The sequence below is a fragment of the Lynx rufus genome, unplaced genomic scaffold (genome assembly GCF_022079265.1).
Source record: "Lynx rufus isolate CCGP_SWC_20201006 ecotype Redwood Valley unplaced genomic scaffold, mLynRuf1.p SCAF_12, whole genome shotgun sequence".
NCBI classification, from domain to species: domain Eukaryota; kingdom Metazoa; phylum Chordata; class Mammalia; order Carnivora; family Felidae; genus Lynx; species Lynx rufus.
The window spans coordinates 68,412,189-68,440,114 of NW_025814826.1; the positions used below are offsets into that span (position 1 = coordinate 68,412,189).

The 27,926-nt window shown below is 65.3% G+C and overlaps 3 protein-coding genes across 10 annotated transcripts in view; 2 read left to right on the forward strand and 1 right to left on the reverse strand.

Annotated features, from left to right (window-relative positions):
* Positions 1–2,504, forward strand: part of MROH1 (maestro heat like repeat family member 1) — a 63,353-nt gene extending 60,849 nt beyond the window's left edge. For all 6 annotated transcript variants that reach the window (XM_047074328.1, XM_047074325.1, XM_047074329.1 and 3 more), the window contains 7 exons: positions 299–445; positions 672–860; positions 1,151–1,306; positions 1,378–1,512; positions 1,587–1,689; positions 1,778–1,843; positions 2,242–2,504. In XM_047074328.1, the coding sequence (XP_046930284.1) occupies positions 299–445; positions 672–860; positions 1,151–1,306; positions 1,378–1,512; positions 1,587–1,689; positions 1,778–1,843; positions 2,242–2,327 (882 nt within the window). In that variant the 3' untranslated portion in view covers positions 2,328–2,504. The remainder of the gene's footprint in view (positions 1–298; positions 446–671; positions 861–1,150; positions 1,307–1,377; positions 1,513–1,586; positions 1,690–1,777; positions 1,844–2,241) is intronic.
* A 145-nt stretch (positions 2,505–2,649) lies between these two features.
* Positions 2,650–27,705, reverse strand: BOP1 (BOP1 ribosomal biogenesis factor). 2 transcript variants are annotated; one of them, XM_047074332.1, is made up of 16 exons: positions 27,585–27,705; positions 26,319–26,519; positions 16,222–16,302; positions 5,446–5,600; positions 5,250–5,367; positions 5,070–5,171; positions 4,780–4,992; positions 4,529–4,690; positions 4,357–4,437; positions 4,213–4,282; positions 3,998–4,130; positions 3,709–3,889; positions 3,332–3,620; positions 3,148–3,232; positions 2,960–3,067; positions 2,650–2,867 (listed from the first exon to the last, which is right to left on the reverse strand). In XM_047074332.1, exons 1-16 carry the CDS (start codon positions 27,678–27,680, stop codon positions 2,714–2,716), a joined length of 2,229 nt encoding a protein of 742 aa, XP_046930288.1. In that variant the 5' UTR covers positions 27,681–27,705; the 3' UTR covers positions 2,650–2,713. The 2 variants fall into 2 exon arrangements, with proteins under 2 accessions (XP_046930288.1, XP_046930289.1); XM_047074333.1 differs by lacking the exon at positions 26,319–26,519.
* Positions 7,247–9,083, forward strand: SCX (scleraxis bHLH transcription factor). 2 transcript variants are annotated; one of them, XR_006961166.1, is made up of 3 exons: positions 7,247–7,819; positions 8,540–8,645; positions 8,765–9,083. XR_006961166.1 is itself a non-coding variant. In XM_047074334.1 (2 exons), the coding sequence occupies exons 1-2, from the start codon at positions 7,247–7,249 to the stop codon at positions 8,801–8,803; spliced, it is 612 nt and encodes a 203-aa protein (XP_046930290.1). In that variant the 3' UTR covers positions 8,804–9,083. The 2 variants fall into 2 exon arrangements, 1 of the variants encoding a protein (XP_046930290.1); XM_047074334.1 differs by lacking the exon at positions 8,540–8,645.
* Positions 27,706–27,926: the final 221 nt, after the last annotated feature.

Below are 27,926 nucleotides of genomic sequence, written 5' to 3' on the forward strand. Positions count from 1 at the left end.
TGCTGGGCCCTCAGGGGGGACGCACCAGCAGCCACAAGGCCCGAGCCTCCCTTGGATGCCCCCTTGTGGCCGACAATGCCAAGACTTGCCCAAAGGCCACGGCATCGGGAGCTGGGGTGTGGCCGGGGTCGGGAACTGGAGAGAACCAAGGGGGGCCCTGAGTTGGCCTCTGCCACGTCCACTCCTCGTGCGTGTGAGCTGCCCGGTGGCGGGGAGCAGGCGCCGCTGCGGAGGCAGCCCGGACCGGCCGGGGTGGGGGAGGGTCAGTGGCAGGCGGTCACAGCACCTCTGCCTTCAGCTGCTCAACAGCAACGTGGTGAACGACCTGATGCTTCTGGAGTCGCTGCTGGACAACCTGGCGGCGCGGCAGAAGGACACGAGCGCCAGCGTGCGGCGGCTGGTGCTGCGAGGCCTGGCCAACATCGCCTCCAGCTCCCCGGAGAAGGTGAGTGGGCAGGGCAGTCACCGCACCCCCCCCCCAGTCCCCGCTGCCCTGCCTGTGGCTTAGGGACAGAAGAGCTGCGGTGGGCAGGGAGACCCAGACAGACACCGTGTGGGCAGCGGGGACCTTCAGGGAGGTGGCCCACTGAGCAGCACAGCGGGGGCGAGCCTGCGGGGTGGGGAGCCGGGTCCCCCTGGCCCCGTGACAGCTGGGTGTGGGGCACCCCCAGGTGCAGGCCCACGGCCCCCAGCTCCTGACAGCCATGATCGGCGGGCTGGACGACAGGGACGACCCTCACAGCCTGGTGGCCCTGGAGGCCATGGTGGGCCTGGCAAGGCTCCTGGAGCTGGTGAAGCGCCAGGACCTGCGCTCCGTGCTGCTGCACGTTGCCATCCGGATCCGGCCCTTCTTCGACAGCGTAGGCCGGGCAGGGTGCAGGGGCTCCGACAGGCCGGTCGGCCTCCCCCCTCCCCCCACCCCTGCCAGGCGGCCTGGAGCCTGCTCCCCGGGCCCCCGCGGGCCGTGGCACCCCCACCTCCACCCCACCCCTAGAGCTCAGGGCTGGTCTCAGCCTGGAGCTGCTCCCCATGCCAGCCTGTCTCGGTCAGTCCCCAGGCGCCCGTGCCACAGGGACAAGGAGGGTGGCCCAGGGAGGGGGCCCGAAGCCCGGCGCTGGCTGACACCTGCCCTCCCGCCCCGCCCCACCAGGAGAAGACGGAGCTCCGCTCTGCGTCCATCCGCCTCTTTGGGCACCTCAACCAGGTGTGCCACGGGGGCTGTGAAGACGTCTTCCTGGAGCAGGTTGTTGCTGGGCTGGTGCCCCTGCTGCTGCACCTGCAGGATCCCCAAGCCCCTGTGACCAACGTGAGTCACCGGCGGGGACGAGCGAGCCGGGCCCCGCTCACGGGTCAGGGACTCAAGTTCACGCCCTGCAGGCCTGCAGGTTCGCCCTGCGCCTGTGCGGCCCCAACCTGCAGCATGAAGAGCTGGCGGCCGTCTTCCAGAAGCACCTACAGGAGGGCCGGGGCCTGCACTTCGGGGAGTTCCTCAACGCCACCTGCAAGCTCCTGGTGAGGGTGGGGCGCACTGGGTACCGGGGAGGGGGCCGGGGGCCCGGGACCGAGACCGAAGGCCTTCTGTGCAGATGTACCACTTCCCGGAACTGCTGGGCCGCCTGGCGGCCACCAGCCTCTTCTACTTCAAGAGCAGCTGGGAGGACGTCCGTGCTGCCGCCCCCATGCTCATGGGTGAGCCCTGCCCCACCGTCCCCTTCTACCTGTGTGAGCCCCTGCCCTACCCTGACCCTGCCCTGCCCCTGCCCTGCCCTTGCCGCAGGGTTCCTGGTGCTGCACGCGGAGCCCGAGCACCAGCCACAGGTGGACCTGGAGCAGATCACGGCAGGTGAGCCCCGCCCCGCCCCCCCAACCTGTTGGCTGCTGAGCCCCGCCCCCCCAACCTGCCGCCTGTAAGGGGCCTCCCTGACCTGTGGGCACCAGGGGACTAAGTGATTTTCCTGGATTTCAAGGATTTTTCCCCTGTCACTGGTGACCTCATCGTCTCTAGTAATTCACGGAAACTTCTTAACTGTTCCAAAAGAGCTTAAAAAACACTAAAAAAGGAAAAACTATCTTTCCGTTGGCTCCCAGGCGCTCCCGGCAGAGGCCTGTCTTAGGAGGGCGGTGGGCGGGTGGCCCCCCGCACAAGGCGGGGGTGCACCACGGGGTCCTGGCCCCCCAGGCTCCAGGCACCGGGAAGGGGGCGGGGCCGGGACACCCTGATAGTGGCTCCCCGTCCCCCAGCGCTGCAGCTCCTGCTCAAGGACCCAGCCCCCCTGGTGCGCGCGAAGGCTGCCGAGACCCTGGGCCGCCTGGTCAAGTTCGCCTGAGGCTCCCGCGGCAGTGCCAGCCCGGGTCTGCGCCTGAACCCCCACGATGGGGCCCTGAGGAGCTCCCTGCTGCCAAGGGTCCAACCCCTGCCATTCCAGACAAGGCCCCTGGAGGCCGGGAGGGCAGGCAAGCTGCTGTAACCCCTGGTTTCCAATAAAGCCATCCGCTCCTCAGCAGCTGGCGTAGGCGTGCCAGGACGTAGCCTGCCCTGGTGGGGTGGGTCAGTGGGGTGCCCCTGCGCACCAGGCGTAAAAGGCCCCAAGCTATGGGGTGGGGGGGTGGGAGCTGGTCAGGAAGCCCAAGTCAAGGTCACACCACCGGTCAGCAGGGAGAACACCTCTATTAAGGGTCCCGAACACACGTGCGCCTGGGGACGCAGGGTGGCCTAGGTGAAGAGGCGGACAGTGCCGTCGGCCCCGGAGGAGAAGACCCACGGCTGGGTGGGGTGGAAGGCCACGTCCAGAACGCCCAGGTCTCGGGTCAGCGTGTGCCCCCGCAGCACCTTCACAGGCACCAGCAGTGGGTTCTGCAGCAGATCACTGTGGGGGAGGGGAGAGGGACTCGGGTCAGGGAAGCGCAGCCCCCAGGCGGGGGGGGGGGGGGGGGGGGGGGGGGCAGGTCCAGCACTCACTTGTACACCATCCCATGGCAGACGATGATGCTCCCGTCGTCGGAGCCAGATGCAAAGAGCGGGTACCGGGCATGGAAGGCCACAGCCCGCAGGGCCTTCTTGTGGTGCCTGCAGGGCGGGGGCGGGGTGAGGGCAAGCTAGGGCAGGGGAGGGACAGGCCAGCACCCACATCCGCATAGGCGCCTCACCTCAGTACCCTGTACGGCTCGCTGGAAAGGTCCAGGTCGAACCACACCAGCTTGCTGTCATAGCTGCCACAGATGACATTGTCCCCTGGGAGCAGATGGGGTCGTGAGGACCTGCGGGGTGCACGCTCCCCCCCCCCACAACACCCCCCCCCCCACAACACCCCCCCCCCCACAACGCCCTCACCTGCGGGGTGCACCGCCAGGCTGGACACCCATTTGCAGTTCGGTCTCAGCTTCTTGGTGAGCTCCTGGCGCAGCAGGTGGTAAAGGCGGACGCCACGCTGGGAAGCCACCAGCAGGAAGGGGCGGACAGGGTGGAAGGCCACCCGCTGCACCTGTCCGTGGCTGCGGCGGAAGGGGCTCTGGCTGCGGCGCCGGCTCAGCTGATGGATCAGCACCTGTGTGTGGCCGGCGGTGGCCAGCACCACGGCCATGTAGTCCCCACGCCCGTGCCACGTCACCTGCGTCACTGGCTGCAGGAAGCGACGCTGGCTGAGCTGGGTCCCCCGGCCGCCACCGCTCCCCCCCGCCCCGCACGTCCTGACCCCGCAGCCCCCGCACCTTGCCGTGGGAGACGCGCAGCCGCAGGCCCCTCTGGCGCTCCTCCTCCGAGGCCTCCAGCCAGCTGGCAGGCTGCACGGCGGGCTCCTGGGGCGGGACGAAGGTGCTCAGCAGCTGGTCCGTGCCGCCCACCACTAGCCGGTCCCCCAGCGCCGGGTTCAGTAGCAACACCGAGTCCTCTCTGCAGGCCAGAGTGACACACAGCCCCTGAGGCTCGGGCCCGTGCCCGCCGCCCCCCTCCCCTCCCCCCCCCCCCCCCACCGGCGCCCCCCCGGGGCCTCGCACTTACACCGCCACAGCCACCAGGCAGAGGGTAGGGTGAGGGTTCCAGGCGATGCTCCTCACCACGCCCCCCACGGGCACGGTCCTCATGCAGCGGGCGGTAGCCACCTCCCAGAGCCGCACGGAGCCATCGTCGGAGCCTGGACGCAGCGAACAAGGCCTTCGCCACCTGGTCCTCCCACCCGGCCCCCCGAGCTGGGAGTGCCCCCACCTCAGGCTCACCTGAAGCCAGCCACTGGCCCTCCGGGGATACACTAAGGCAGCGGACAAGGTCGCTGTGGCCCCTGTAGACCTACAGAGGAGGAGGAGTAAGGAGACGGACGCACCCACGCACTCCCTCCCCCACCCGCCCGCCCGACAGCCTACCAGGGCCTGGCACGTGGGGAAAGGCTGCAGGTCCCGCGGCCTCGGCAGTTTAGGGATGAGGTCTTCCGGGTCCACGTTCACCTGGATAGGAGAGCGCACAGTCACCCCATCCCCACGTCCTGTGCCCCTGCCCGGGCGCACCTCCCCCCCCCCCCCCCCCCGGCCCACATACCCTCATCTTGCGCTGCCGTGGGCACAGGTAGAGGTCAAGGCAGCGCTCGAACCGTTCCTGGATGAAGCGGCCGTACGCGGGTACGGCCCGCAGGCTCGGGAACCTGTGTGGCAGGAAGTTGAGCCTCCTCTCGCCCGGCTCCTGCTGCTCCCACGCCAGACGCTGCGGAGACGGGGGGGGGAGCTGGGAGCTCGGGGCCGGGGCCGGGGCCCAGTGCCCCCCACCCCCACCCGCCGTGGCGCGAGGCCCACCTCGTCCTCGCTGAGCAGGTACTCTGGAGGCGGGTTGTAGGACTCCGCGTGGCCGGGTAGGGCCAGCTTCGGAGCGGGCACGTGCATCTTGTGCCGGCCCAGCACGGCGTCGGGGTCTTCCTGCGCCCACAGGTCGTAGAAGCTGGGCGTGGGGCCCTGGGGCCGGCGAGGCTGGATCCAGCCCATCTTGATGGCGTGCACCATGCGAGACACCTGCAAGGGCAGACCAGGTCGGCTCGGGGCACGGGGGGCGCAGGGGCGCACGGCCCCGGATGCAGCGCTGCACCCACCTTCTCCTTCTCCACCAGGGACGGGATGAAGCTGCGCTTGTCAGCGGGACGGTTGGTCACTGGGTGGACCATCAGGTCCCCGCTGAAGAAGTCCACGGCAGGCTGGAGGGACAGACACAGATGTGTGGGCCGGGGCCCCGCAGCCGCCCCGGACCCCCGGGGCGAGCTGCTGCCACCTACCTCATACGGGTCGAAGCTCACGTCCCCAAACTGGCCGCTCTGCAGCCGCCGCACCAGGGCCACCTGCTCGTCCGTCAGCCGCACGTCGTGACCCGTCGTCCGGTCCTGCACCGTGCGCCTGGGGAGCCACCTGTCAGAGCCAAGCTCCGGGCCCCCCCTGCCCTGACCCCACAGGCCCTGCCCCGAGCCTGCTCACCAGTAATCAGGGTTGTCCATTTTGTCCAGGAACTGGTCCAGCTCGTCACGGGTACGCAGGGGCTTGTAGATGCGCCTGCCGTCCAGGTCATAGCCCACGTGGGGGAAGTCCTCGTACCACTCCAGGGGCACATTGCCCACCGTGTTCCGGATGTCCTGGGGGCAGCAGGCCAGCGCGTCGGCACCGGGCACCCACCGTGCCCACCCCTCCCTTCAAGCTCCCCAAGTCTCAGGCAAGGGCGGGTCCCTAAGGAGGCCGGGGGGACAGTCCCCAGGCACCCTGACACAGGCCCTCTCCCTGGGGTGTGACGTGGCACGGCGGCCAGTGCTGTCCCCCACCGCCCCCCTGACTGGCCCTCAGAGGCGCCGGAGCTGTACCTTCACATTTTCCACTGAAGTGGTGCCAACCCCAGAGCCTCCCCCCTGGATTCCTTGGCCAGGACTCTGGGCAGCCACAGACAAGGGTGACCTCATCGCCCATGGGCTCCCTCCCCTGGTGGGGGCCTTAGGCAAAAACGGGTAGCCACGGGCAGGGACTCAGGGAAGACCCCACAACCCGCTCCAAGGGGAGGGAGAAACCACTGCCTTCTGCCCTGCAGACATTCAGGGACCCCCCCCCCCGCAACCCTCCCTGGTGCTGCCCGCCGCCCCCCATCCCCCCCCCCATCCCAGAGCAGCCACATTCCTGGACACACATTCCTGGTCGAGGCCCCTGCCAGCCACCACCCTCCCTCCGCCCAGCACGGAGACTGCTGCCCAGGCGGCCGCTTCCTGAACAGTGGCCACAGGGGGAGGGGCCCAGATGAGACTGAGCGCAGCAGGGAGCCCAAAGGCCCCTTGCAAGGGGCACAGGACCCCCCCGCCCCCCGGGCTCTCCCCATCTGCACCTGCCCAGCCCAGCCCTGCCGACTTGTGTACTCCTCTCCCAGCAAGCCCATCTTCCAGGCACACCCCCGTGCCCCTGTCCTCCTCTGCACAGGAGGGGGGGGCTCCCACTCTACACAGGCCCAATTCCAGTCCATGCGGCCATCCCTGTATTGAACACACCCCGGAGCATGCAAAACGGGAATGGCGGGGTGGGGGTGGGGGTGGGGGTGGGGGGTTCCCAGAGCAGGGATACAGGCAGGAGCTGGGAAAGAGGAGGGTCCCGGGCAGAGAGTACAGCTGACGCCAGAACGTGTGCCACCGGGTGACCCCACACACGACTCCACCCCTCAGGGCTCCTCTGTACCCCCTCCCCACTCTGCCTGGCACAAAAGGCTCAAGTGTACACAGGAGGGAGAGACAGACAAACAGGGTGTGGCCAGGCACCAGGGCCAGGGCATCTGAGTTAACTTGATCGTGCCAGGGGAGAAGACCAGCCTGGGTCATGGGTCCCACTTGTGACCTGCTCCTGCCCACCTCCCCACCCCCCCCCCCTCCGCTGAGGGAGAGGGAGGGAGCTGCAGAGCCCTGGTACCACCCATCAGGGGATTCCCGCTTCCCCGCGTCCCCAGAGGAAGCGAGATGCTCCAGGCTTCTTCAGCGTGGCGCGAGAAGGCAGAGGGACGAGGGCCCCTGCTCCGTGCGGCCTCCGGGGGCTGGGAGGCGGGGAGGAGGGCGGGCCGGCGCGGGGGAGGGGCCGCCGCCACTATAAAGGCCCGGCCCGCGGCCCAGCTCCAGCCCGGGACGCACACGTGCGCGCGGCGCCGCAGCCGCCACCGCGGGCCACCGAGACCCGCGCCTCCCCGGCCCCCCGGGCGGCCGCGCGGCTGGCGGCATGCGCCGCGCAAGGCGGAGCTGACGGCGCGCCCGCCGGCCCCATGTCCTTCGCCATGCTGCGCTCGGCGCCGCCCGGCCGCTACCTGTACCCCGAGGTGAGCCCGCTGTCGGAGGACGAGGACCGTGGCAGCGAGAGCTCGGGCTCCGACGAGAAGCCCTGCCGCGTGCACGCGGCGCGCTGCGGCCTCCAGGGCACCCGGAGGCGGGCCGGGGGCAGGCGGGCGGGGGGCGGCGCCCCGGGGCCCGGGGGGCGGCCGGGCCGCGAGCCCCGGCAGCGGCACACAGCGAACGCGCGCGAGCGGGACCGCACCAACAGCGTGAACACGGCCTTCACGGCTCTGCGCACGCTCATCCCCACGGAGCCGGCCGACCGCAAGCTCTCCAAGATCGAGACGCTGCGCCTGGCCTCCAGCTACATCTCGCACCTGGGCAACGTGCTGCTGGTGGGCGAGGCCTGCGGCGACGGGCAGCCGTGCCACTCGGGGCCTGCCTTCTTCCACGCTGCGCGCCCCGGCAGCCCCCCGCCGCCGCCCCCACCACCCCCCACCCGCGACGGCGAGAACGCCCAGCCCAAACAGATCTGTACCTTCTGCCTCAGCAACCAGAGAAAGTTGGTGAGTGTCGCCCACCGGGCATCCGTGGGAAGAGAGGCGAGGAGGATGTGGCGGCCCCTGCTTCCGTAGGACCCTAGCTACTACCCACACCTGTCGGGCAGAGAGTGGGGCCAGAGGCAGGCAGAGCGCCCCCCCATCCCCACCCACCCCCGGCCGCACCTGTGACCTACTGTGCCCCGGGGCCCCGGGGAGGGAGGAGCCCAGCAAGGGCCCAGCTGGAGCAGGCAGGGCTGGACCTTCTTGGGCCTCCCCCCCCCCCCAGGGCCACAGGTTCCCACGGGGACCGAAGAGGGCCACCCAGGGTCAGGTGGGGGGGTGGGGGGGGAAGCGGCAGTCTACGAAGCAGGGAGGCCACTAAAACTGGAAGAGGCTGGGAGCAGACCAGAGTTCAAGCGACTCTGGCCACCCACCCTGTCCCCGAAGGAAGGGGACATCACCCCCCTAATCCGTTGGCCCTGCCACAGCCCCTGGCGCCGGCCTAAGGCTTATCGGGCACCTGCTGCCTCTCCTCCGGCCCTGGCCCACGCCCCTGGGGCTGCCCACTCAGACCTCTGTGTGGCTGTGGGGTCTGCAGACAGGCTGGGGGAGAGGGGCACGTTGCGGGAGCGCTGGCCGGCTGTGATTTACAGCTGCTGCTGCTGCGCTCGGTGGCACCGGAAAAGCAGGGTGAGCAGGGAGAAAACGCGGCGCGGCTTTTCCCGATCCCCATTTCCTCTCCAGACGGCACGCGTGAGCTCCTGGGGCCTGAACATCTGGGAAACTTAATTTTACAGTTTCGGCTGTGCAGCACCGTGCTCTCTTCCCCAAAGTGCACGGGGACGCCGGGGTGAGCGCGGAAGGGGGTGCAGCACCCGCCACCCGAGACAGCACCCAGCGGGGAAGCCCAGGCGCGGGCTGGCACTGGGTCTCCACCCGGGCCCTGACACCACCCCCTCCCCTCTGCAGAGCAAGGACCGAGACAGAAAGACTACGATTCGGAGTTAGAGGCGACGCCGCTGGGCTCTCCACAGAGAGCCCCCCCGTGGACCCGACTCAGGCACAGGCCTCCTGTGAGGGCGCCTCAGGCTCCTCTGGGGCCAATGGACGGACAAGCGGCGGCAGGACTCTGCACTGGCCCAGCTGGCCCAGGTCCACTGGAACCTTCCGTGCTGGCTTCCTACCTGGGTTTTCTTCTGGTCACTACGTGCTGGTATTTTGTGTCTTTGATATGATAATATAAAGTCTGGAAACTTTGTGTAATTAAAAACAAAACAATATCGTCCAACCGTGGAAGCACTGTTTTCTGGAAGGTTCAGAATCCAGCCTGAGCCCAGCCCAAGACCACACTCCCAGCTCTCAGGGCGGTCTCTTCGTGCCCCATCCTCCCTGGGCCCAGAGGCACCAGCTCCCAGGGAAGGCGTCCACCTTCCAGGGGCTGGGCCGTCCCTCCCAGGCCTGAGCACAGCGAGGTACCTCCTCCCGGCCTGGTGGCTGAAGGAGACGGGTGGGGGAGAGCAAGGCTAGGAAAGGAGAGAGGGAGCCCACTGCCCCACGGCAAGGGACCAAGCAGTCCGGCCTCCACTCCCAGGGCCTGCCTGGCGCCCATGCCTCCCCTGCAGGGGTGAGGAATCCAGGGCCGGCAGCACAATCATGCCAAGCCTTGGGGCCTCACCCTTCGCCGCAGAGACCCAAGAAGTGGACGCTCAGCCAAGAGGCTGAGTGAGGGGCACTGCCGTTGGAGCGGGTCTCCGAGCCTCGGCGGGCCTAAGGGTGCGGGCCAGGTGGCACCCATCTGCAGGCACCTCGGGGTGCCCACCCCTGCGGGGGCTGCCCTGGCTCCCCCAGCCCTACACCCAGCCACTTGCAGCGCTGCTCACACGGAAAGGAACCCTGGCCGCCCACCGCCCTGCTCCGCCGAGCTCCTCCAAAGGCCCCACCTGCCTGTGAGGAGGGCAATTTCAGGCCCCCTCCCCGAGCTGTGCACAGCTGGCTGACCATTAAAATCCTGCAGGTGACAATTACGGTTTAGTGGCTCCAGCTCTGCTGGCACAGCACAGAAGAAAGGCAGGGGGCGGCCTTCCACGAGCCACCTCCCCCACGCTGGCCAGGCGGGCCAGCAGCCTGACTTCCGGCCAGACCGGGTAGGGAATGGCCGAGGGCGCCAGGTGTCGGCCCTGGGCCCTCCCAGCCCTCAGCACAGGCTCAGGGGCCCCCACTGACACACTCCCCCGGGCCCCGGGGAGAGGCCAGGTGCTAAGGCCCACGTGGGCACCCCAACAGGGCAGGCCCAGAGCTGCCCCCCTCCTCTGCACAGAGGGGCTCCGGGGACCTGCAAAGCAGGAAGTGGTGGAGTAATTCTGGAGGAAATTCTCAAAGCCAGAGCCATTAAGGGCTAGAGGGGGGCTCTGTCCAACGTGATAGAAATATAACAGGATAAAAAGTCGCCACGGCAGGTTCCATTCGGAGAGAAACCCAACCCCAAATTTCCTTTCCTTAATCCTGCAGGAGCCTACAGCTGGCCAGAGGAAGGAGGGAGAGGGCAAGCCGGGTCACTGCAGAAGCCCCCACCCCACCCGCCTGCCTGGGGAGCCAGGACCCAGGCCGGAGACACGGGGGTCCAGATGGGGGGCTGAGAAAGGCATCCCCTCTCCTCCCAGGCGGGACCTGGGGGAGGTGTCCAGGGAGGCAGGTGTACCCCAGGATCTTTGTGCTCACCCCCCTGCTTCACTGGGCACCGGGTGCGGTTCTGTGGGGGTGGGGGGAGGGGGCATGGCCCACCTGCCCCTCCCCTACTAGAATCACATCTCCACACCCGAGCCTGGATGGGGGGCCGCAGACCCCCCTCATGAAGCCCCCCAAGATGACGAGTACCCGAGCGGGCGCCCACCTTGCGACCACAGCGCAGTGCCGCACCCACACACGAGGCTGAGAGCGCAAACGGAGGGGACCCCGAGCCCCAGAGCTGACGGGGTGTCAGGAGGACCCTGCGGGGGGTCTTCCGAATCCGGAAAACGGGTGGGAGAAGACAGAAGGATGGTCCCCAGAGACCCAGCCCGTCAGGGCCCAGGGCACACAGGCCCAGCTCTCCACGGCAGGGCCTGTGACTAGAACAGTGGCTGCAGCTTGGCCGACTCGGGCCTGGGCAGTGGGCCCGGCGCTCCCCGAGCTGCACCGGTAGCAGCAGCGGCGGCGGGCGGCGGCGGCAGCGGCGGCGGCGAGGGCCTGGCCCGCCAGCCAACAGGAGAGAGCGGAGGGGCGGGGGAGGAGCGCTCCGTCACCCTTCACTGCTCCAGAAATTCAAACCAGACGGGGGGGGGGGGGGGGGGGGGGGGGGCGGGTGGCGGGGGTGGAGGGCCAGCCAGAGCCCGAGCCCGAGCCCAGCAGCCCCACCGGAGTCCACTCAGCTACTACGGCGGCTGGGCTGGGGCGGCAGGTGCTCTGTGCCCGCTGCAGGCCCTGCCTCCCTCCCAGAAGGCCAGCCTCGTCGTCCACTGAGAGGGACAAAGACCCCGGGTTCCCTGCGTGCGCGCCCCAGAGACAGCTGGAAAGGAGGGGCCGAGCCCGCGCCCTGGGCCAGCAGCCGCCTCTGTGGGCCAAGCTGGGCTGGAAACACTCTGATCGGCCCCGGCTGTCAGCTCCCTGTCCCCGGCCGGGGGAATGAGCTGCTGGCGGCACCACATGATTCATCACCAGGCCTCAGCCCGCAGGCCAGCCGGCCCCCACCCTGCTCAGCACCTGTGGGCTGCCAGGAAGCACATGTGACCCCGCGGGGGCAAGCACCTACCGACCCCTCCAGGTCAGGCACCGAGCTCGGAGTACAGGCTGAGGACACAGACACCCCCGTGCTTCTCCTGGGGGGGGCCTCTGTGCCCCAAGCACAAGCCTGTGGGATGAGGCCAGCGGGGGACCCCACCCCCCAGACTGCACCGGACACAAGCGGCAAGCAACAACTGGCTGATGTGTCGGCTGGGATTTTTCCGCTCTCGAGGAGCCCCTCCCCTCCCCCTCCCCAAAGTGGCTGCAGCTGTCAGGACCGCAGATTGGAACTGCAGGTAGGGCGCTGGCCGGCTGCCCACCTCCCTCCCGTGTCTGTCTGCGAGAGAGGAAGCCGGCCCACCTCTGGAATCCTTCACTCTCTCCTCGTTCTGCCTCTCCCACCTGTCCCCTGGGAGCGTGGGGTCAGCCGCCCTCGCTCAGGCTCTCTCTTTTCCCTTGCCCCTCTCCGATTACAATGCCGGCAGTGTTCGCTCCGCTCCCCCTGCACGAAGCTCCCGCCTGTCTCTGAGCACCACTCAGCCTTCCTGAGCCTCGGCCTCTCCTCGCTCCTCCATGGTGTTTAATCTCTGTCAGAGCACCGGGCAGAGGAGGCCGGGCTGTGTGCCCCAGGCTCACCTGCTGCCTCGGAACCCATCGAAGGTTCCAGCAGGATGAGTCTTGGTTCACGGGCCAAAGGGAAGAAAGCCAGGTCCTACTCGGCCTCTTCCCGCCCCAAAGGCCAAAGCCAGGTGAGGAGACCCCAGCAGGGAGCTCGGAGCCACCTTCCCAAACCTCCTCCATCAGACCGCCACTCACATTTGCTAACCCAGGTAGCAGGGCACCTCCACAGAGGCCGACCCCAGACACCATCACCCCCATCTGCCCGTCGCTCTCGAAAGTGCTGCCGGCCAGGCCCGCCCGAGCCATCACGTGCTAGCACAGAGGCCTCCAGCCCACTGCCTGGCCCCCACGGGGTCCACGCGGTGGGCAGAGGGTGCCGAAGCTGCCCCAGCTCCCAGGTCTTCGGCTACCCCAGACCCCCACCCACCTGCCCCTCTCCTGGGGCTGATCAAGGTGCAGTGAGCAGTCCCACCTGGGGCCCTCTGACTCTTGACTACCTGCAGGCAGGCGCTCCCAGAAACCCCTCTGGAGTGCTGCGTGGGGGCCCAGGCTCGGGGCCCCCGGCTGAGTGGTGGAGACCCCGTTCCAAGACCCACTATTCAAAGAGCTGCTGCTGCTTCAGGTTGGTCCCCAGAGCTCCACACCTGCCCCCGTCCCATCTCCAGCGAGCTCCAGAATCTTACCCCGGAGGACTCACCTCAGCCCCAAGCACTGCCTGCACACAGCCAGCCCCTACCTGTGGCCCCTGTCCCCAGCCCCCTCTGCGGTCACTCCCCTCCCCCCCCCCCACCACCTTTCCCTCCACAAGCCAGCAGCCACACCTCCAGCCCCAGGGCAAACCCTCCGGTCCCTCCAGGCACTCTCCCACCCACCTGCCCCGCTGGGTTCCTGCTGTCAAGGAAACTGGCTCCGAGTGGGCACGAGCAACAGGCCGGGGCCTCCACCACCCACGTGCCGGGGCTCTGAATCAGCCCCCCCTTCACCTGCCAGCGGCCACACGGGCCCCGCACTGAGAGACCCGGGGCTATCCCTGGACACGTACCACATCCCTCTTAAGGGACAGCTACTTCAGCCACTGCACGCTCCTCACTGCCCCCGCCCCCGCCCCCACCCCCGGGAGGGAATCCTCTCTCCTAAGGAAGGAGGCAGCAGGAGGGGGGGGGGGAAGGGGGGGCAGCACTGGGGAGAGGAGGGCGTGCCTCCGACCGGGCACCGCAGGCCTGGCTCAGAGGCGGAGCCGGGCAGAGGCACCGAGGGGCACTCTGCGGTCACAGCCGTCACACCCAGTGCACCCTGTGGCCACCACCTGCAAGGCCGTGGGTCAGACCGGCGGGAAGGGACAGACCAGAGCCTGGCCGGCGGCCCCGCTTGCGGGCCGGCTGTGGGGGTGTCAGGCCGACACGAGCAGGCTGAGCGCCGGGCGCTCTCCACAAACAGCCCGAAACCTGAGCCGACAGGCTCCCGCTGCCAGCAGCGACGCAAGCGCTCGGAGCGCGCGGGCGGCCAGGATGGGCGGGGCGGCGGCCCCGGGAGGAGCGGGAGGCCGCCAGCGCTGGAGGCAGCTGCCGGTTCAGTAGCTGGGAGAAGCCATTAACGGCCGTTTGGCGAGAGAGCAGAGGGGATCGCGGGCTCTGGATGCAGACAGGCCTGGGCTCGTCCCCGCGGGATCCCAAGTTACTTGGAGGCCAGGGCGCCGCGGAGCCGGCCAGGGCTGCGGCCCGGCCCCCGCCCGCCGCGGAGGTCTCTCCGGGCACAGGAGGGTCCCACGGTGGACGGGAGGGGGTCAGGCCCTGGGGCTCAGGGACTGGGATGAGGTGGATGCCTCCCGGTCTCCCTGGCCAGAGTTCAACAGCCACCCCTCACCTCTCACCTCTCGCCGGCCTCAGTTTCTCCCAGCTGCCTGGAACAAAGAGGGGCCCCGATGCCGCGAAGGCCGCCGGCCCCCTCCCCCCACCCCGCCCCACCTCCCCCGGGTCCGGCGGCTGGATGAGATCACGTCTGTGAGGTGCGGTGCCGTGGGAGAGGAGTGAGGTGGACGTGTGGGGGTGGGGTGGACACAGCCCGCGGCTGCTCCGGACTCCCCCCACTCCAGGCCCCCCGCCAGACCCAGCGGCACGTCCAGGGGACTTGGGCCCCAACGTGGCTTGGGATGTGAGTCTGGGGGACTGAGGAGGGCAAACGTACGGAAACAGGACTCAGACCATCCCACGAGGGCAGACTGCCACTCATCAGTCAGCATCTGGGGTGGGGGGCTCCCCAAAGCCGAGGCCAGCAGTCAGAGGGTCCAGAAGCCCCAGCACACACCAGCTCAGGCCTCAGATCCAGACCCAGGGGTGGGGCGGGGCGGGGCAGGGCCCAGGGGAAGGGACTCCAGGTGTGGCCACCACACAGCAGCATCCAAGAAGATTCTCTCTCCCAGGAGCACGAAACCCGTGAGGACACCTCTGCCGCCGGCCAGAGCCCGAGTGGGGTCCACCCGGTGCCGACCACCTCTAAGCACGCTGCAGGGAGAAGGTGTAGCTCTGACACCAGGAATGTGCCCGGACGGCGGCCCCCGAGCCCTATGCTCTGCGCCGGGTCTGTTCAGGTGCCCGACGGGACCCCTCGCCGCCTGGCCCCCAGGCCTGTTCCCTGAAGCCCACCCCGCTTTGCCAGGATGGCAGAGACACCCACAAAGTCAGCACGGAAGGACCCGGAGCACCCCAGGCACACGTGCTGCTCAGGGAAGCGTCCGCCGGGCCTGGCGCGGCTCCTGAAGGCTGGGCTCTGCCGCCCCCTCGAGCCGCAGGCCGGCCGTGCTGGCAGAGCTCAGGAAGGCGGGCATCGGGCCCCCTCCTGTCACTCACACATATGGGATAGTCATTGCCAGAGGAAGCGGCCCCCGCAGGCCGGGCCGGGAGGAGCGCCTCCCTGTGGGCAGGCCGAGGCCCCTCCCCCGCCTCTGCACTCCATTTACAACCATCATCGATTTCTCAAAATACCAAATATAAAAAAGTAGCCGACAGGATGTGGCTGCCGACAGCCAGAGCCCCTGGGAGGGGGGAGACAGGCAGGGAGCCGCACTGCGCTGGCCCCCCCTCACCGTGTGCGCCCGCTGCTCCGGCCAGGAAACCAATTTATTTTGTTTTGTCTCTGTTCTCTAAACGCACAGAGGCCAGATCGGGCGGGCAGCCAAGGCTCCTGCAGCCGCTGCCAAGAGAGCGTGAGGGTGGGGGCGGAGGCCGAACAGGGGAGGGGGCGCGTGCCTCCCCAGGCCCCGGGACAGCCCCTGACAGGCAGCTCTGGAGTGCCGCTGTCCCTGCAAGCCATGCGCCAAAGCCATCCCCCTGCAGCTCCAAAGAGGCACACACCTGGGCGCCCACCGGGGCCCTGGGAGGCGCGGGGCCACAGCCCCGCCGGTGACTGGGACACACGTGGGAGGGGACAGGCAGGAGGAGATGGCCACCTCCGGGCTCAGAGCTCCTCAGCCTCCAGCCCTCCCACATCAGGCAGGCCCAGGGAGCTGAGCCTCTGGCCCACACACCAGGGCCTCCGGACGCCAGACTGGGCACCACTTGCGCACCGCCACGCTTGTCCCTTCAGACGACAAACGTGAAGGAGCGACCGGATTCACTGGAGCCACATCAGGCCACTCCTCGAGGACACCGAGGAGAGCGGGGGCGGAACACCCAAAGGCCACCCACCTCCTGCCCTCAGCACCCAGACCCGTCACCCCCCGAGGCCCAGCACAGGCCAGCTGGTGCGACAGAAGCCACCCCGGCCCCAACCTCTCCGTGCCCACCGAGAGCACAAGCACAGCCTCCGCAGAGCGCACGGGGGACCCCAGCATCAGGGGCCGCCCCACAGACACACCTGGGGGTCCACTGCATCACATCCACCCTCCCTCCTTTCCTAGTGATCCCACACACACTCACCCTCCTGCAGACAGGTGTCCTGACCCCAAAATCGCTCTCCCAAACCACGAGGGGGGCCCCTCACTGTGGCCTGACTCCTCTGTACCCAGCACAGCACAGCCCCCCTGGGGAGGAGGCAAGCCCAGCCCGCACCTCCTCATCAGAGCTGTCTTCCGCGTACTCTTCGTAGCCCTTAGCTCTCGCCACCTCTGTCCTTGGGGAAGGGATGCCAGCCTGTAGAGAGAAGGGACAATTGTTATGTCAGGATGTGATGCCCTCTGACCTCGGACAGAGCCCAGGCCCGAAGTCCCTTGGCCCCTCCTTGGGACTGGAGGCTCGGGAACAAACTATCCCTCTCGCTGATGCTGAGGCCGAGGTTCCCGCCGCCCCCAATCTCTAGGCAGCTCCAACCTGGCCCTGGGCCTCAAGACAAGATCAGGGTCACCCCAGGTCTAAGCAGGCCTCGTGGGCCTCACCTGGGGTCCTGTCAAGGGCCAGCCCCGTCACTACATTCAAGTTCCTCCAAGGAAGGACCCCAGGGAAGGGCTGACACCTGGTGCCAGACTGGAAAAGGAACAGTCAGCAACAAAGCCACCAGCTGAGGGCCTGGCCACCCCCGCACCAGTTAACGAAAAAACCGGCTGCAGGGCTCCTGGCCCGACAGCCCCTACCCGGCCCTGCCAGGTTCAGGAGAGCCCAGGGTCCAGGGGCAAGGTGGGAGAGGCCACTCGGGGGCAGCAAGTGAGGGCAGGGCAGGGGGGTCACCCACACCCAGGCCAGCCGCTCTGGAGGCAGGCCTGTGGCACCTGCTGCTGGTGGTCACGAGGCCACAGCCGGCTCACTCCTAGGGCAAGACCCTCCTCCCAAGGCGGCCTCCGGTCTGCAGCAGCTGAGAGAGAGGCGCCCCCTAACCTGCAGAACGCTGCGGGGGACACAGCCCTCTGGCACCCACCCACCCACGTGTCCACGGCCCCAGGCTGACCCCGGTCCACCAGGTCAGTGAGTGGGCGCCACTGAACGTTCACACCCTAACCTGGAAAACAGATCCTTCCCTCACGGGGTGGGGGGATCGGGTGTACCGGAACCAGGACTGATGGGGAAAACAGCCCTGCCTCTCACTCCTGGGCGCAGTAAAGTACTCTGGAGCAGGAGCCCCTGAGCGCGGCGCCCCCGCCGGAGCCCCGCTCCCCCTGGCCGGGCAAGAGCCAAGGGCCTGCGAGGCGGCTCTTCCTCTCGCCTGTTTTTTCCCTCAGTATAAGGAGGGTGGGAGACTAAGTTTTTCTCCAGGCCAGGAACAAGGCGGGATTCGGTTTCCATGTCTCCCCCACCCCGCTCCCCATGCTGCACGCGCTGTGGGAGCCGTGCCCGCTAAAAGTGGGTCAGCACCGCCTGATGGGTGCGGGCCGTGGGTGGGGGGCAAGGAGGGCCCAGAGCTCTCCTCCCATCCTTGCCCGAAGGGAGCTCCGCCTGCAGCAGCGGCCCAGGGGCACACCTGCCCCAGGCTCAGGGCCGGGCACCAGGCCTCCTCAGCAAGTGCCCCCAACGCCAGACCACGGCCGGCAGGTCCACGGTGGCGGCCCCGGCCAGGCTCCACGGCCGCCCACAGAACCAGGCCTGCTGATGCTCTCCAGCAGCACTGAACCCTGCAGAGCCCTACATCACCTGCGCCTCAGGCCACGGTCATGGGGTCCCCTTGTCCTCCAGCGCACCCCACATCGTCCTATGCTGGGTGTGGCCAGCGCCCCGGGCAAGCGTGCAGGCACAGGGAGCCAGAGACAGGCCGGTCCCTGGCAAGGAGGGGGCGCAGGGAGCCAGAGACAGGCCGGACCCGGCAAGGAGGGGCACCCCAGCAGCGGGCAGCAAGTTCCCACACAAAAGAGCTGGACCCCCAGCCCTCCTTGGTCTCTCTCCAGAAGTGGTGCTGCAGGCAGCACGGTGGCCACCAGGGGGCAGCAGAGGCGCGGGCGCAGCCCAGCTCCAGGATCCAGGGGCGGCTCCGGGAGCAACCCCTTCACAGCCTGGAGACCCTTTGCTGGGCATTCAGGAAAAGGAAAATTTTAAAAGACAACTTAAAAGGAACGTGAAACACGAAAGGACGCGAACCCAAGAACGGGGGCCCCACCATCCTTGCCTCCTGTCTCTCACTCGGCGCAGCCCTGCCACCGTCGGAGACAGTGGTCCTCAGGCGCAGAATCCAGGAGGCCGGGGTCTGCCCAGACCCACACCGTCTGCAGGACACGAGCACCCACCTCAAGACAGGCTCAGCCCTGCGTGGCACTGCCCCCTCAATGTGCCCACATTGGACACACTGGTGGACACAGACAGAGGCAGCCTTCTGTCGACGAGTGCCCCCCCGGCCAGGGCACAGCAGGAGCGAAGGGCAGACCCGTGTACAGTGGCGCAAGGAACTGTGGGGCATCAGCAAAGAGGCCAGCAGCAGGCAGGCAGTCTGGGGGCCAGTGTCCAGGCAGGGCCAGAGGCACGCAAGGGCACGCCGAGCACTAGGGAGAGGGAGGCCGTGTCGACAGCTGGGCAGCAGGCCGGGACCACCTCGGAGCGGAACAAGCAGCGGGCACCCCTGGGTGAAGGGCCACGGGGCAGACAGCACTGGGAGCCCGGGTCAGGCCGTGTCCCTGAATCCTGGGCGGCCTCTGGACCTGGTCCTCAGGGGAACTCGCTCCTGCTTCTCTACCCACCCCCAAGACTGTAATACACCGTGAAGACCGAGGCAGGGGCCCCGAAGGGGTTCTGACAGCCCAAATGGCATCTCATTGCAGCTGCAACAGACCCAGCCCGGCCACACCCCACTGCCACCGCCAAGCACGCATGTGACAACACAGGCTCCCCGACCTCCCGACGCGGGCTGTGCTGGCTCAGACTAGGTCAGCCAAGCTGAAACTTTGCTCCCTGCACGGCCCTCCCTGCGGGGTCCCGGGCAGGACTGCTCACAAGAGGGTGCTGTCAAGAGACTCAGAAGAAAGGAAACAGCAGCCACCACACCCTGAAGGTCCACCGGAGGCGTGCCGGGCTCGGGAGTGTCCCTGACACCTCGGAGCAGGGGTCACATCCAGAGCGCTACTGGTAACACATGTTCTCAGCGACCCAGGGGAGGAGCAAAGACCCCGTGCACAAAGGAGCCTCCAAGAACCTGATCCGCAGACCCTCCGGACTGGCCCTCGCTGCTGCGGAGCCTCCTCAGGGCCCAGCTCAGGGAAGGGCCGGGGTCGAAGAGCTCCGTGCACACGCCCGTCCGCGCACATGCCAGTCTGACCAGGAGCACGGACTGACGCCGAGGAGGTACACGTGTTAGAGAACATGCACCACCGGGGCCCACCAAGGCCAGAGAGAACATGAGATAAGAACACCCCTCATTTCTCAGAGATAAAGGAGGGAGACTCGGGGCCAGGGTCATGCCCCGGAGCAGGACCCGGCCCAGCACAAGGAGATGGTTGCCCTTGCCTGGCCAACATCAGGACACCAGAGACCGCTGACCACGCAGGGCGACCCGCTTCCCCATTTACAACAGAAAAACTGAGTGGGACTCGAAGCCACTGCTGCACGTGGCCGCAGGGGAGGAGGCCGAGGACCTGCCGGCACCTAGACCTGGTTCACACGAGACCCTCGGGCCGAGGCCACGGCCAACACGGCCACGAGGTAAGGGTCCGAGAGGGATGGCGGGGGTGGACGCTGTAGCTGTTCCAAACCATAGCTGCAAATCTTTGACTTTCCTCCCACCAAGGGGCAGTCTACGTGCCCCCTCCCCAAATCTGAGCGGGCTTGTGGCCGGCTCACCTGTCCGAGGAGAGCAGCCCCGACTGACGATGCGTGAGTTCTGGGTCCAGACCATGAAGCTCCTGCACATCTGCCCCGTGTAACAGACAGCCTGTCCTCAGAGCCCCGACGGTGGGGACGTCCCAGACGGGCAGGCAGACTTGCCCAGTGAGTGCCCATCATGCAGGTTGCCCCAGCCTGGACACGAGTGGAGAGGCCCCAGATTTCTTCCTCAGGACCCTCACCTGAGCCCCCCAAACAAGGGGTGTGATGACTGATGGTCCTGCTAGACAGAACACACCAGAACCCTGGAGGGACGCGGCTGAGGGAGGCTGTGGGAACCCCCAATCCCACTGACGATGTCACCCGGACACGACAGCTCCTCACCCTGCCTGAACTCTGATCCCCAGAAATGAGAGTGCCACAAAATGTGTCATGCCTGGAGGTGGCAGGGCAGGTGGAGGAACCACTGCCTCCCCTCCCCCACGGGGCCGCATCCTCGCTCCTATGGTAGGCGCTCCATTAACTAGCTGGGGACAGTCATCGGATGTGCCCCCAGCTGCCTCCCACAAGCCACAGCTCCACCGGTGCCAAGACCCAGGCGGGCCCCTTCTGCCCGCAGGTCTGCAGCACACAACAGGCAGAACTCTTCCTGAAATACCTACAGAACACTACTCACGGGCACGATCACTTGTATGGTCGCATTCTTGAACGCGGTGAGCAGACTAATGAGCCAACAATGGGAACTTCTGAACGAAAGAAACAAAGTAGGAAAACCCCACGTAAACAAGGACCCAAGTAAATACAACAAGGAGGAAAAATGGGTCCTAAACAAGCACAAAAGGGTAAGACGACTTTCAATACACAAATCCACTCAACACAAGCAGTCCAGAAGAAGCACGAGGACCTCGCCTTTCCCAGGGGACCGCAGAGAGCTGCCGGGGAGGACGCCGGCAAGGGAGCACGCTCCTGCCTGCCAAGCAGGAAGCCAGGGATCCGGGAGCAGGGAGGGCAGGGGTCGGCGGGCTGGGGCGGGGGGAGCCTGAGGAAGCTCCCCATGCCTGAGAGTGGACACAGGAGGGACGCAGGCAGGCGGCCGAGAGCCAGGGAGAGGCTGGGCGGGGGGGTGGGGCAGAGGTGACACCCGGCACACAGGGAACACGCAGCACGGGGCCCCTCTACAGCCTCCTTCAGTGAGCGTGTGCCGAGGACCGTCCGGCTGGGGCAGGCTTGCAGACGCGCCGTGCACAGAGCGAGGGGCAGGGGCTGGGCCCCACCTCGGCCTTGAGCTGGAGCCCGTGGGGAGCAGAGGGCGGGGCTCGGGGAGGGGATGCAAGGCCCCCAACGCCAGGGGTCCACGTGGCACTCCCTGACCCACGTGAAGGGGAACAGAAGTGGGGCCTGCAGAGCCTGACCTTCGAGAAATAGGACAGTGATGGAAACTGTGTCTTGGGGGGCACACAGCCGGAACCATGCTCCCAGAAACACAGGAAAAGATGCCTCGTTCCCAACTTAAGAAAAAAATCACAGTGCAACACGAGGCCACTTTCCACGTATTAGAGTAAGAAAACACTGAGGTTTCACCACGCACTGTCTCGGTGGGATGGGAAACAGGTGCCTCGGGGGGTGTGGCGAGTTCAAATAGCACACTTTCCTTCCGCTAAAAACGCATCGGCCTTTGACCCAGAGATGCTTCCCGGAACGTATCCGAACACCTGCTTGCACGTGCAAGCAAACGAGGGGAGCATCGCAAGACCACCGGGACAGCACAAGGTCACAAGTGCCCACCCACTGGCGGCCCGTGCACGCTGCAGGCACCGCGCGCGAGGGTGGTCCTGAGACAGAGAAGAGCAGGACAGAAGACGGCAGTTAGGAAGCCATCAGACACGACACAAACGGGCGCCTGGATGTGCGAAGAACACCCTGGAGAGACCCAGGGACCGGAAACAGTCCTCACCCTCGTGCAGGAGCAGAAGGCAGGGCAGGGCGGGAGGAACGACCCTCAGGAGCTCCCGAGCGAGCGCTCTGCTGTGTCCCTACCATGCACGTCACATATTCCACGCAACCCTAACAAAGTAGTGGACACATCTGCACGGCCACCAAACCCCCAGGAGGAAGTGGAGGAGGAGCTCGCCGACGGTGGCACCCAGGGCAGCCAGACACCGAAGTGGGTGACCCTGAGCACCTGGGCCACGTAACCCCATCTCTCCCCGTGGGAAAGGAAGGTGGACACTCAGGGCAGTCTCCAGAGAACACGCCTGTGACCACCTGGCCATCCACGATCACGTGTGGAGGGTCCCAGCAGGATGTTCGTGGCCTGCCCGGGATGGCCTGTGGCAGCCACACGTGGAACCCGTGGACGGACTTATGGGGCAAGGTCCCCGGACAATGACCTATCAGCCCCATACCTCCCAGAACCATTAGGCAAATACGGCAGCCCCCGCCTGCACAGGTCCTCGGCAGCCTGCGTCACTTGATCAGTGTGTCTGGGCCAGGGGGCATCAGAGACAGTCGGAAAAGCCCAGAGGACCGTACCCACAATTAGCACCTATTTCCTGCTGGCCTCTGCCCCAGGATGTGTGTCCTTGATGTGACGTTAGAACGCAGCCTGACAATGAGGCAGGATGCCCTTCAGACACGTGAAGCAGTGTGGCCACCTGCTTCCTTGGAAGTGGGGGGAGCCTGGAGACAGCTTGTGTACAGGAAGTGGAAGAAACGGCGACGGGAGCCAAGTCACAGACGGGAGCACGCAGCGGGGAGAGAAGTTACTGCAAAGCCTCACGGCACAGTGGCCGTCAGCACCTAGCAAGAACCAAGCCCCAGGAAGGAGGCACCGGAGCGGGAGGAAGAGCGGAAGAACATTGTGCTTGGTCGTACAAGCTGGAGTGGGTCCCTGGGAAAACGCCACTTCGACCTGACAAGCAGCTCACCTACAGCCACTGTTTGCAAGACCACAGAGGCGGCCACGGCCAGAAGCCAGAGAACGCTGGGGCTTCCTGTTAAAAAGCTGGGACACCCACCAAAGACACGAGCAGAAGCTGGCATCACTGCTGGCAGGGACCCATAGAGCTGACAGTGGTAGGGACACCGATTCTAGAAGCTGCTCAACGGAAGTGGGTCTTGGGTTGATGGCCCGTGCGGGTGGCAGGAACACCTTGTCAAGACAGGTTGACATCTTGACAAAAGCCTCCATGGTGTGACAGGTAGCAGGCCCCTAGCTACAGCAGGTGAAACCCCGAGAGGACCTTGACCCAGGGGAACCCCCCCATCATAGGGCTTCAGACGGTGGAGTGCAGGCCTGACCGGGGCTGTCATGGGGGCCACTCTGGACGCCCCATACGGCCACGTTCGGGCAGATAGGAACACACGGGAAGCGGTGACTTGCTGCTGGCTCAGTTTCTGGCTACGAGGCTACGTGCTGCAAACGGGGCTCAGACCATCCAAAGAGGGGGTGTGGGCAGAAAACGCGGAGGGGGAACCAGCTCAATCAGGTGGATGGGTGTGAAAGGCTTGAGGAACAGGTGGAAAAAAGGAGAGACAGGGAGATTTCCACTAAGCGAGAGAACACTCCCCCCACACCTCAATCCCCTCTCTCTGCCTTGAGGAGTTCAAACCTAAGCGTGACAACTGTGATTAGAACAGGAAGTGCTCCAATACAGGCCACCTGTACCCCTCAATGAAAGCATAAAAAAGCCAGAGATGTGAACACTGACTGGCACAGGGCAGGGCAGGACCCTGAGGTGGCCATCCAGGGTGTGTGTGGGACTCAGAACCGCTCATGGCTCGTGGGTCTCGTGTCCAGGACTGCCCACAAGAGACAGGGATGGCCTTACGGCCTGGGCGTGAGCAGGAAGGAGGGACACCTCCCAGGCAGGAGACGAGGAGGGTGAAGTCCTGAAGCCGCCCCCGCATGGCACACACCGGAGGGGCCCCGGTCCCGGCTTCAAGTGGGGGGCAGGCCAGGCTGCCGCAGAGCCAGCTCCCCCGGACGGAGGGCTGCGCCCCACCTTCTGACAAGGGAAGGCATCTGCTCTCTCCTGGGCTGTGGCCCCAGTCCCTGCTGGATGGCCCGGCAAGCAGACCGAGAAGGCGGCCCTGCAGGGAACACCCGGCCACGTTGGCACAGAAACCTGAGAAGGACCCATGTGGACAAGCACGTGCCCAGCAGCTCAGAAGGGACAGAGCGTGGGCACACGCAGAATGCGCCCCTTCCATCAGACCCCCTGGACATCCTCTTGAGGTACCTGCACTGTTACCTCATTTAGAGAACTTAAAAAAAAATTTCCATTAAAGGGGCGCCCGGGCAGTTCAGTCATTTGAGTGTCTGACTTCATTTGTCTGACCTGACTTCAGGTCATCAACTCGCTTCCATGGGTTCGAGCCCCACGTCGGGCTCTGTGCTGACAGCTCAGAGCCCGGAGCCTGCTTCAGATTCTGTGTCTCCCTCTCTCTGCCCCCGCCAACCCCCGCTCACATTCTCTCTCAAAAATTAATAAAGGTTTAAAAAAAAAAAAAAAGAAAGAAATGTTTATTAAAAAAGTTACTTAATTTTTTTTAAGTAGGCTCCACACCCAACACAGGGCTTGAACTCAGGACCTGGATCAAGACTGTGTGCTCTACCTATTGACCGAGTCAGCCAAGTGCCCCAAAACTTATTTAACTTTTAAAAATTACTCTTAAAATTCTGTTTATAAACAAAGACAAAAAACCCTTTGTAAAAAAAAAAAAAAAAAATGGGGGGACGACCGGGTGGCTCCGTCGGTTAATCATCTGACTTCAGCTTAGTTGATGATCTCACGGTTGATTTCGAGCCCTGCGTCAGGCTCTGTGCTATAAGCACGGAGCCTAATTTGGATCCTCTTTCCTTCTCTCTCTGCCCCTCCCCAACTTGCATGCGCATGGGCTCCCTCTCTCTCTCTCTTTCCCTCCCTCCCTCAAGTAAAAATACACTTTAAAAAAATTTTTTTCAAAAAAAAAATTGGGGCACCTACCTGGCTCTATCTGTAGAGCATGTGACTTGATCTCAGGGTCATGAGTTCAAGCCCCACGTTGAGCGTGTAACCTGCTTAAAAAATACGTTAATTAATTAAATTAAACAAATATGTCAGTGTGTGGACCCTTAACTTTAAAAGGAGGAGAAAAGACACGGGAAGGTGATGAAACTGTTAGCTGTGGTCACGAACCACAGCAAATGCAGGGAATGAGAACTCCCACTCTGTACCGAACAGTGCTGAGAAAACATGTAATTTTTGTCAAGAAAGTGTATTTTGTAATGTTTTTAAATGTTTATATATCTTTGAGAGAGGACACGCACAATGCTCAAACAGGGGAGGGGCAGGGAGAGAGGGGACAGGGGATCTGGGGCAGGCTCCACGCTGTCAGCACAGAGCCCCAAACGGGGCTTGAACTCACGATCCATGAGATCATGATCCGAGCAAAAGTCAGATGCTTAACGGACGGAGCCACCCAGGCGCCCCTATTTTATAATTTTATAAAGTTAAAAAGAGGGAAAAATCGTTGGCCATCACCCTACAAACCATGGTCACTACAGTAAACACATCTCTCCCTGCACACCAGCATTACAACTAAGGCTTGAGTGAGTGGAAGGTTGAAATGTGACTTTAAATCTTTTCTTCCCAGGAAACAGAACAAGCACGGCTTTTTGGTTTCTATTAAGGGGGTGGACTTCTGTATGATTCAAAGTCGTAACTTCCAGAACACGAGACCCACTGGAAATATAGTTATAAACTACTTTCTACAACATTCCAGGGGCGCCAGGGTGGCTGTCCGTTGAGTGTCCGACTCTTGATTTCGGCTCAGGTCCTGATCTCAGGGTCGTGAGTTCGAGCCCCACCTGGGGCTCAGTGCTGACAGCAGGGAGCCCACTGGTGATAGTCTCTCTCTCAAAATAAATAAATAAACTTTTAAAACCAGTAACTAAAACACTCCAAACAGCTAATGTCCTATTTTAGTTTAAGCTTTTCTCTCATTTTTCTCGCTTGAGACAAGAGCCGAAGTACCCCTTCCCCATCACCACAGGGGTGGGCACGATGCCGAAGCGTCAACCGGCAAGGCTCTCTGGGGCCAGGCTCGAGTGGAACGGCGCTCCTGTCGGGCCGGCTCCCTCATGTGTGTCCTGGGAGCTCCCGCCAGACAGTCTCTTGCGCATGAATCCCCACCTCAGGCTTTGCCCCTGGGAAACCCAGGCTGCGACTGAGTCTAGCAGAGAGGGCTGAGTCCTATGGAAAGGTGACGTCAGAATCACCTGAGGGGGAGGCCCGGGGAGGTGGACTTTTCGAGTTCCTGAGAACAGAGCGCATAACTGTGAAAAACAGCACCCGACTCGGAGCGCTCCAGCTCCAACCAGGAAGCTCGAAAACAGCAGTGAGGACGCTGAGAGCCCGAGGCCTGGGGGTCGCTTTCTTTCCTGGCCACCTTCATGCCAGAAGGGCCCACCAGGAGGCTCCTCACTCACCCACCTGCACCTGCTGCCCAGAGGTCTCCTCCATCCTGCTGGGGCTGTCATCACCGCTGGCCCCATCCTCTCCCTCGGCTGGGTCATCCTCACTACTGTCGCTGCCGGAATCCTGCAGGCCTGAGAACACGCTCTCCTCGCTCTCAGACAGGCCAGAATCACTGCCATCCCGGAGGCTGGCGGCCGACGCGGAGACGAGGGCGGTCTGCAAGAAGCAGTGTTGGTGACAGCCAGGTGTCCAACCCACCCTCCGCCCACCAGGCACCCTGCTCCAAGGCCACAGCCCTCAGGCTTCTTCAGCAGAGCTCTGCTCACCGGACAGCATCTCATCCCTGACTCTGCAGGACACGGCATACAGTTCGTGACCTGGTCACTGCCTTTACCAGAAAAGGTTGAACGACAGGAAATCGTACACCTTGAGGAAGCACTGAAGCACAGAGTCACGGACTCGCTATTTCTTAAGTTTGCAACTCCCTCACCTTCTTGGACACATAAAAGTTACCCCACGGTACGCGACCTAGTTACCACGGACACGACCCTGCTACAGCTCGCCGCACCGTCTACCTCTGGCGTTTACTCAGGTGCACAGTGATGACAGCAAACAAATACCGCAAAGGCAAACAGCTCCTCGAAGTACGGACCAGGTGGTGGAAGCAACCAAGTCTGGTGCCCACAGCTACCTCCTGGTAGGGCAGGAGGGCACCCGACCAGGTGACGCGGGAGCCTGATGACACAGCTAAGTGGGGTCGGTTGAGAAAGGCTGCTGTACATGCCTCCTAACACTTTCTACAACCCAGATGTAATGACATCACGCAACCGACCTGGGGTTAGCTGGACAGCAGGCGTGGCCGTGAGTCCACTTAAAATCATGTCCAATGCAGTAAACCCTGGGTTCCAGGCAGGCTCTTTCAATCTCGTCTCTTACCTTCAGAATACGCCTATCGCATTAAGCGCCGTGTAGATGTGTAGATATTTACACAACGGCAGGACGCATAATTCAAAGGGTCTGAGAGGCTGCTGCACAGATGCCACCTCTACTCCGCCTCCCACTCCAGCCACCCCCTGCGCAGGTGCTTGCTGCCAAGGACGCTCGCCACGAGGCCACCTCCAGCAGCGGACAGACGGCCCCTTCTTTCTCGCATCCCCGGGCCCGCAGCGCGCCGGGCGGCCTCGCCGTGTGCAGAAGAGCCACCACGTGCGGCCACAGGCCCCGCCGCCCGACCCCGCCGCCCGACCCGCCGCCCGGCCCCGTCCCCGTCCCCGCTGTCACCTCCTCCGGCTCCAACTCCGGCTCGGGCTCCGACGGCCGCTTCCCAGGCCGCGTCCCCGTGGCCGCCGCACGCCCCGCGCCCCGAGCACCCGCCATGCTACCCGGCTAGTCCGGACCCGCGCCGCCACTTCCGGCAGCGCCGGCAGCGTGGGGACTGGGGGCGGGGCCTGCGGGGTCAGGGGGCGCGGCCGGTCCCGCCCCGCCCGGGCCGATTGGTGGGGCGGGGCGGGGCCAGCGGGCGCAGGCGCGCGGCGGCAGGAACGCGCGGGCCTGGGGCGGGGCCGGCGTGCGCGCGCCGGGGTGACGCGGGCGGGCGGCGCCGGCGGGAACGCGCCCGTCGCA

Excerpts from the sequence above, each read along its gene's own strand:
- SCX (XM_047074334.1), top strand. The coding sequence starts at position 7,247 with ATGTCCTTCGCCATGCTGCGCTCGGCGCCGCCCGGCCGCTACCTGTAC. Across the intron at positions 7,820-8,764 it reads TCAGCAACCAGAGAAAGTTG|AGCAAGGACCGAGACAGAAA; the intron begins GTGAGTGTCGCC and ends TCCCCTCTGCAG.
- BOP1 (XM_047074332.1), bottom strand. The coding sequence starts at position 27,680 with ATGGCGGGTGCTCGGGGCGCGGGGCGTGCGGCGGCCACGGGGACGCGG. Across the intron at positions 5,172-5,249 it reads TGAGCTTCGACCCGTATGAG|CCTGCCGTGGACTTCTTCAG; the intron begins GTAGGTGGCAGC and ends CTGTCCCTCCAG. Across the intron at positions 3,233-3,331 it reads CCTGGCGGTGCACCCCGCAG|GGGACAATGTCATCTGTGGC; the intron begins GTGAGGGCGTTG and ends ATCTGCTCCCAG.